Source organism: Condylura cristata, unplaced genomic scaffold (assembly GCF_000260355.1).
Source record: "Condylura cristata isolate star-nosed mole 26May11 unplaced genomic scaffold, ConCri1.0 scaffold00048, whole genome shotgun sequence".
Taxonomy (NCBI): Eukaryota; Metazoa; Chordata; class Mammalia; order Eulipotyphla; family Talpidae; genus Condylura; species Condylura cristata.
Genome location: NW_004567149.1, coordinates 1134134 through 1142940, shown reverse-complemented (window position 1 = coordinate 1142940; position 8807 = coordinate 1134134). Strand labels below are relative to the sequence as shown.

Here is an 8807-nt window from a genome sequence, read left to right as displayed (position 1 = left end):
GCTTGTTGGTCATCTGCATTTCCTCTTTGAAGAAGTGTCTTTTTAGCTCTTCTGCCCATTTTCTGATGGGGTTGTTTCTGTGGTGATTTGTAATGAGTGTAAGCTGTGGAGGCAAAGTTGGTGAGGGCTCTCAGGAGCCAGAGTGAAACAGTTCTGAGGGTGGCCCTTGGACCACCCAGAAACAGCTCCCAGTGCAGATTCCAGAACCTTCCCCTCACCCCCTGAACTGGATAACCAGGGCCTGGAATCCCAGCTGAAGGGGAAGGGTAATGTAGGCCCAGCCTGGGGGGCCAGTGCTGAGGCTCCCTGTGGGACCCACACTTGAGAACCATGCTCTGGGGACCTCCCCCAGGGAGAAGCTGCCAAGAGGGTTGGGGAGGGCAGAGGCAGTCACTGCTGTTTTGTGGAGCGCAACAGCCCTGCCCAAGAAGCTGTGTGTTGGGTAGAGACCTGAAGGAAGGGGGGAGCTGTGCGTGTCTGTGGGCTTTAGGGAGGTCATACCAGCACAGGTGACCGTGAGCCCAGCAAGGCTTGGTGCAGACCTGGAGGGGTAGGTGAGGAGGAGGGAGCCAGGCATGGGAGGGGCCAGGGTCACTCACTGGAGGTCTCAGCTCCTTGTGAACTTTGCTCTTCCTCTGGGTGCCAGGGCCCGCTGACTTGGGAAGTCTTCCATCACCCAGGGTCACGATTCTACAGGCCGCTTCTTTGGAATTGAGCCCACTTCTGGGTTAAAAAAAAAAAAAATAGTTCTCACAGGTGAATCAAATTTCCTCTTTACAAAATAATTCAAAGCAGAAAATTATGCAAGATGAGTGATGTGATGAGAATCAAAGCAGGCCATGGCACCTCCGAGGAAAGAATCAGTCCGGTCATTGATTATCGGGGTGCAGTGAGTCCGGGACAAGGTGGGGGCACCACACCAAGGTCTCCCAGCAACCTGAGCCCCTTCTAAGCTGGCCGCACACGGCTGGTGGCAGCAGCTTTTCCCAGCCTGAGCCCCTCCAGGGTGGGGGTGAAAGCGGCCAGGGAGGGTCCCCCCCAAAACGGAACTGTCCAGCTGTTTGAGGTGGGGGACGGCCCTTGCTGTGTTGAGGGACGACTTGATGTTTTATTTTTTAAGATTTATTTTTATGTATATGTCATGTAAGAACTGGGATACAGGCCAGAGGTGTAGGCGGTGTGAGGGAGGACCAGTTACTGGTCTTAAAACAGGAGAGATTGCTGGACAGAAACGCTAGTGAACCTGTGAGTCCCTGTTCCTCCCTGTTCCTTGTTTTGGGTCATTATAATGTTAGTAATTTAAAAGAAAACCGTAAAGTGTACTCTCTGGAAAGGAAATAATGTGCTCTCTGAACTTAATAGCTCCAAATGAATAGCTGGGTCTTCGGGTTGGTAAAAACTCCCCCAAATTTGGGCCCTCCCTGTTGGCTCATGGGGTTAAAGCGCAGCACTATGAAGCTGTCCACAGCCACTGCAGCACGAGTTCAGTCCCCAGCCAGGGAGCCGACCCACAGGGCACAGCAGACCTCTCCTGTCTCCCCGCTGCTCCCCTCAGCAGTGTGTTTCAGTGGATCTGTTGGGGGTGGGGGGGAAGAACTCCTGAATGAATGCTGCAGATGCAGCTTTTATGGACTCCACCCCCTACTCCAGCCACTGAAACTACAACCCCCAGCAATACCAAAGGGAGAACTATGAGGACCCAAGGTTGGAGCTCAGCAACCATTTTGGGGACATACACACACATATATATATATATATGTGGAGACAGATTAAGCTCTCTCCCCCAAACCCGCAGACAGGCAACCCAGTTCACACTGTAACGGGTGCACCTGTTCTGCTCCCCACTCTGTCTCTGGTGAGTCCTCTCTCACCCCCACCCCTCTGGCCTGCACCCCAGTTCTTGTATGCAGAAATCTTTAAAAAAAATAAAGATCCCCCAGAGTTATGTGTGACGGTGTGCACCACTCTGTGTGGGCCTGACTCTCACCCCCTGCAACTGACAGCTCATGCTTGGCCGGTCACTGAGCCCTTGCCGCGGCCCCAGGCTCTGCCACGGGCCCCAGGGATGAGTCATGATGGAGGCCCAGGGAGCTTTGTCTCCCTGGAAGGCCAGTCCCAAGACCTCCACCCGGGTACAGCTCCTGCCTGCAGCAGTGGGGTGGGCCCCCCAGGAAGGACCCAGCTTCAGACCCAACCCTGTTCCTAACTGTGTGATCTTGGACAAATCACCAACCCAGGGGTGCTGAGGCAGTGAAATGAGTCAATGCAGGATCAGCATCTCCTGAAGGGTGTGGCCGGCAAGGGGTTCTCAGCTGCTAATAACGGGGCCCTCCAGCCTCGTTCACTGAGGTCCACTGTGCGTGCCCGGCAGACCCTGGGCTGTGATTTACAGGAAGTATTTCCATTTCTGTATGTTTTCTTTTCTGTTGCTCTCAATGAAGAAAACAATTCTTTCCGGTCCCTTTGGTGGTTCCTTTAATTGCCAAGCCCTAAGTTAAGAGCAAGTTTTCTCTGGGGAGGGAAGATTGGCACGCTGTGATAATAGCAGCCTTCCATACTTGAACCTCCATGCTATTTGAGTCTCCATGACTGACAGTCCCAGGCCCTCTTGCCCTGTAATAAGGAACTCCACAATCATGAGTCCAGAGGTCTATTTTTTAGAATTCTGGGGCCCTGTGTCCTTGGCCGGGGTGGTAATTAGTGAGTAGTGTATTCACTTTCAGGCTCAGTGTTAGGAGAAGGGAAAGAGCAGAGGAGGGAAGAGAGGCACAAGGATTGCAGCCACCACTGTGACGCCCCCCCCCTTGCTGGGGAGGGCAGAAGGGGGACCTGGAATTGTTCAGGGGCCTCTGGTCAGCCTTCAAGTGGGTATCAGCAGCCCGGAGCTGACCCACAGCCAGTGAGTGAGTGAGATAAGCGCCACTGTCAACCTGCATGATTGAGAGGAGCAGAGCCCAGCAAACAGGCTTCCTTCTATTTGACTGCAGTATGCTTCTGAGCTATTTGACTGGTGAGAAGGGGGAAGGAGGAGAGAGGAGATGGAGAGTGGGTGGTTTGAATGGATGGGGAGTCTGCAAATGACAAGGCTTCATTCCTTTTCAGGGTATTATACTTTTTCAGGGTTTCCTTTTTCATGGCTGAGTAGTATTCCACTGCATATTCACTATGCGTCATGACAGAACACAAACAGGTATGTTCTGAACAAGGCATCACTAGGTGATTTTATTGCTGCACAAATGTCACAGAGTGTGATGTACACGCTCGATGGTGGACACTGTGCCTCCTGCAGCCACTGTCTATACTCAGCCTCCTGTTAACCAGATGCTATGAAGCAACACATGACCACCTCCCATCTTCTTGATCCAGTGTTCCCTCGATGGACATTTTGTGACTCCTGCAAATAATGCTCCAAAATGGGAAAAGGGGATCAATTGTAACACGAGGGCTGGAAAGTAGGCGTCATTGCATTGTAGGGGTGATTGCATTGTAGCGTATACAGATGTTGAAATACGCTGTTAAGTACCTGAAACACATCATGACATAAAACAGTGTTAGTGCAGTTTAAAAAGGAAATGAAAAGACAGGACCAGGAGTGTGGAAAATCAGCCCATCTGCCCGAGCACCCCCAACCCGGTCCCCTCCTGGGGGCCTGCCTGTCAGTGGGTTCTCATTCCTCAGGCTGTTCCAGGTATCGCATTTAATTCTGGTGCTTGAATACAGTTTAGGGGGACACCACCCATTCTTGAACTCCAGAGTCGGGGTCCAGCCAGAGTGGGTGGGGGGCGGGCGGCAGGGACATGCGAGTCATGCTGGCTTTGCGCGTCACCGACTTCCCAAGTAGAGCGTGCGTTTACAAACCGCCTTCCTCCTCCTCGCTGAGTCCTGGGGTGTGCTTTATTCAGCTGCTTCCCCTCAATTCGGACCTCTGTGCTGCCTTCCTCGGCATCTCCGGTATAAGTGGGTGAGGGGGCTGGACTGGGCCGCGTGGCTAGAGCGAAGCCCGCTGGCCGGCGCTGGCCGGAGGAGGGGGCACGGCCTCCCGCCACCACTTCAGTTCGCAGAGCCTTGCTTGGAAGGCCATGCCGCCTGGTCGGCTTCCCCCCGCCCCCCGATAGTGGAGGCCCCCATAGCAGCGGCTCTTCATAAACAATGTCCAGCCCCATGGGGCTGGAGCACAGTAGCCTTAGTCAGTCCCGATCACGTTCTGCCTGGAGAGCTCAGACCCCACATGGACACACTTAATTCACGAGTCAGACTCAGCACCGTGGTCCCCAGTCTCGGGGCAGCAAGCGGCCTGGGGGGCGGCCGGGTCCGTGCCCCTGTGCGGCGGGTCGAGAGTCACCTACTTTCCCAGGAGGGTGAGTGGCCTCCCTGGTACAGGCTGCAGGGAAGGAATTTCAGCTTCCTTGTGGCCCAGGACACAGCCCCGCTTCTCCGCTGCAGGGCACGATTCCTCCTGCTCCAGGTTAAACATACCAGGCTGTGGACCTGGCTCAGAGAAGCTCGGGCCTCAGCCAGCACAACAAGTTGCTGGAATATACTCAAGGAATAAAGGCGCCGCTCTCTTACCTGCTTGGGGGGCGGGGGGGGGGGGGGGCTTGTCTCCTCAGGCTGGTTCCAGAAGAATTTTTGTGGTTCAAAAACTGTTTCCCAAAGCCAGTGCACCTGTAGGCCCAGGTGTGGGTGCAGGTGGCGAGGCGTGTTAGCGTTAGTTTTTGCGTGGGTCTTTCTGAGGCGGTAAAGCCGGGGTGAGTCCTGCCAGCCCCGTGTGCACAGCCTGGCCTCTTCCCAGGCCTCCCCTGGAAGCTGTGGCCTCAGGGTCTCAGGTGTGACTGAGTGCACGCACCTGTAGGGTCAGGAGCTGCAGGTAAGGTTGCCCACCTGTGCAGCAGCTGTCGATTCTATCCTATTTTATTTATACCTATAGCTAGGAGTGCCGTCTGTGGAGCAGATATTTCTTGCGTTTACTGCTTTTTATTTACTTGGATGGGCTGGTTTGTTTGTGTACGCCTGTCTATAAAGACACGCTGTGCAGGCTGGCATCCTGGTCACGCTGGCACGGACGGCTGCAGCTCCGGTGACTTCAGGTCCCTTGGGGTGCTGCTCCCCACCACACACCCGACACTTAGCGGTGTAGTAATGCCGTGTGACTCAAGTTAACACCTTTAAAGTTGTTCCACTGACCAATCAATAACCAGTCAGTGGAAGAAAAGGCCCCCGGTCCGGACGCAGGACGCAAGCCCATAGGTAGGCATTGACCTTCAGTCTGGGGGGAGCGTGGGGTCTCCCCGGGAGGCCCCTGGCCTCCTCTCGCCCCTCCTCCCCCCAGGTAGCCAGGTGCCACAGAGGTGCAGGGCACAGGGCCAAAGCGGGTGTGACATAGCTTTGGGGTGTCCTGTGGCTGGTGGCAGGACCCCCAACGAGCACCCCCCCAGCCAGGAGCTGGGCGCGCCCCCTGGGGTCCCAGAAGCCCTTGGGCTGGCGCGGGGCTGGAAACCGCCCTGCTGTGGCACACGTCTTCCTCTCCTGCACTTCAGAAAGCTGATTTCTCCTCCCTCAAAGGCACGTGTGCCCCAGGGGAGCCGAGAGCCCTCTGATGATTGCCTTTTCTCCTTTGCAGCAACTTCAGGGCCCCTTCAGAAGGTAGTGGGTGGATGCAGTGCGGAGGGATTTCTGTGGGTCAGTGCGGAAAGGTCGCGACCCGCAGGTATCACACCTGCTGCTGCCGGGCCAGGAGCGCCAGGGCAACTCCTTCCACCTGTGTGTGTGTGTGTGTGTGTTGGGGGGGGGGTTGGCATCCCTCCACCCGGGACAGAGAAACCCTGCCAGGGTTTCCAGCAAAAGCAGCAGAGGCCGAGAAGCGCCTTGCTCATTCAGCTCTCGTGGCTGTCTCTGGGTGATGTGCACAGTTTGGGGGTTCGGGGCAGCCAGTGGCCTCTGGGTACCGGAGGCAGGTACTGACTCGGGGGCCTCGTCTCCAGCTTCCCCCCGGGGGACAGGCCGCTGCCCATCAGGAGCCCGGCAGGAGCCGAGCTCCGAGTCGCCCTCATCACCGTGCAGACGATGCCGATGTATGCACGGTCACAGCCTCATGGCATCCGATCTGGGGCCCTGCTCCCAGCCAGGAGTGATTTTCCTTTGTCCTCTGCAAACCTCGGGCCCCTCTGGAAAGCGGCCGCTGGTCCCCTGAGCAACACCAATTATGGGTGGATCAGAAGGAGGGATTCATTGTGCCAAAGAGGGCCTGTAGGCAGAAAACTGTGTTGGGGGGCACACGGGAGACGAGGCAGAGACTGTAGAGTGCAAGCTGGAGATGCTGTTCTGAGTCATCTCTGACTCAGGCGTTCATGTGCTCACCCCACAGGGCCCATGGGGAGCCCCGGGATGCGGCGCTCACTCGGGCGCAGCCAGGGACCCCTTTCCAGGGCAGCCAGTCCGCTCATCTGCTAACGGTTAAGTCTCAGCGCTATGAGGCCGTCCGCAGCCACCGCAGCATGAGTTCGATCCCCGGCCAGGGAGCTGACCCACAGGGTGCAGCAGACCCCTCCTGACCCGCCCGCTGCTCCCCTCAGCAGTGTATTTCAGTGGATCTGCCTGTTCTGCTCCCCACTCTGTCTCTGGGGAGTCCTCTCACGCCCCTCATCGCTGGCCTGCACCCCACTTCTTGTATGCATAAATAAATCTTTAAAGAAACAGCAAGCATCCTTAAGGAATGCTGCCTGTCGCAAAGGAACAGCAGTGACCTGCTCCTTGGGGGGACACAAGATGCAAACCCAGGCGCGTCTCGTCCCAGTGAGGGCCCTTTGGGGGCGCTCATGCCAGGGCTCTGTATTGGTCGGCGCAAGTTTGTCCTACGATGGTCTTTGTCGCTCAGGGTCAAACCAGGAGTGTAACTTCCTGCAAGCAAGAGGGTCCAGGGCCCCTCCATCCAGCAGGTGGTGTCCAGCAGGTGTGGCAAAGGCCGAGGGAGCGGTCTGTGTACTGGGACAGCACCTACAGGGTGTCCGGGGCTTCCCCTCTTTCTACGAAACCAAACGTCCTGTTTTCAACTTGGCATCTGGCGAAATATTGCAGCAGATGCAGAGGGAGAGTGGACTGGGCTCCCACGGGCCTGCTGGGTCATTTTGGTGTGATTTGATGAACGGGTTTGCAAGTGGAGTTTTCTTGTATCAGGAGGGGAAATATGGAAATGTCAAGGGAGTGGTGGGAAAAGCCCCGTCTCCCCTAGGTCAGGGACAGGCAGGCTCCGGGACCACATCGGCCCCCATTGTCCTTGTCAATAAAGTTTTATCGGCACAGGGCCACGCCCATGCGTGCGTGGCTCAGGCAGCAGAGAGCAGGTGCCACGGCAGCCACGTGGCCCACAAGCCCGCCCTGCTGTGACCTCTAAAACCACGTCACACAGCTGGGCAGACCCTGGTGGGGAGGGGGTCACGACTGCGTGAGCTGAATCTGTTTGGTTTGTGTCCTGGCAGATGAGCTGCTCCGTCTGCCCTGCGCTCCGCCCTGTGGAACTTGGAGTCCCCAGGCGCTAGGGGCTGGGGTGAGCGGGTGCACGGGCTGCCTTGAACCAAAGAGGGGACCTGTGTGCAGCATCATAGATGGCAGGGATGGCAGCAAGCGGGGGGGTGGGGGGGGCAGGCAGGGACCCCGGATCTCGGACCTGGAGACAGCACCTCCTAGCTCGGGCCACTCAGGACACGCCGAGGGTCTCCTGCTCCGTGTCACTCACTATGTGCAGTGGGTGCATTGGGGCCTGGCCCCCCTGGGGTAACCACTGTCTCTTCTGTGTTCCAGGAATAGAACTGTGTCCCCCGGGAAAACGGTTCATGATCACGATGGTGGCGAGCTTCGTGGCCATGGCGGGCCAATTCCTCATGCCTGGGCTGGCCGCCCTGTGCCGAGACTGGCAGGTGCTGCAGGCCCTCATCATCTGCCCCTTCCTGCTCATGCTGCTCTATTGGTCGTGAGTATCCGCCGCCCCCCACCCTGGCCCCCCAGCCCGCTGGCCATGAGACCCACCCCCGAGCCCACAGGGGTGTCCAGGGTTTCCCCTCTTTATACAAAACCAAACGTCCTATTTTCAACTTGGCATCTGGCGAAATACTGCAGCAGATGCAGAGGGAGAGTGGACTGGGCTCCCACGGGCCTGCTGGGTCATTTTGGTGTGATTTTGATGAACAGGTTTGCAAGGGGAGTTTTCTTGTATCGGGAGGGGAAATATGGAGATGTCAAGGGAGTGGTGGGGAAAAGTCCCGTCTCCCCTAGGTCAGGGACAGGCAGGCTCCAGGACCACATCGGCCCCCATTGTCCTTGTCAATAAAGTTTTATCGGCACAGGGCCACGCCCATGCGTGCGTGGCTCAGGCTGCAGAGAGCAGGCGCTGTGGCAGCCACGTGGCCCACAAGCCCACCCTGCCGTGACCCCTAAAACCACATACAATTTTTGGTTGTTGATCTGACTGGCCGACTTGAGAAGAAAAACAAGTAAACATCTGTCTAGGGCGTGTGACCTGGACCTCAAAGTTTTTTCCTAAGCACCCATGGGATTAGTGTTCAGCCGAGGTTGAAAACCACCACGCGTGGACCGATGTGGGGGTGGGGCGTGCGGGAGGAGTGGAATGAGTTTCCCGCCCTTTTGATAAACCACCCCTTTCTTGCCTGGCCGTCTCGTCCCCTCTCCGCCAGCTCCCATACTTCACCCACAAGTGGGAGGTTCCCTGGTGTAGACAGTCTACCCGGTTTCTAGTCTACAGTCACTGGTGACAAACAGCTTTTGCTTTTTCCTTCCTAAATGACCACAAATGG

The 8807-nt window shown here is 56.8% G+C and overlaps 1 protein-coding gene across 1 annotated transcript in view; it reads left to right on the top strand.

Annotated features, from left to right (window-relative positions):
- SLC22A23 (solute carrier family 22, member 23) overlaps nt 1-8807 on the top strand; it is a 133253-nt gene that overhangs the window by 100563 nt on the left and 23883 nt on the right. The window contains exon 5 of the mRNA XM_012734159.1: nt 7798-7966. Coding sequence (XP_012589613.1) covers nt 7798-7966 — 169 coding nt within the window. The remainder of the gene's footprint in view (nt 1-7797; nt 7967-8807) is intronic.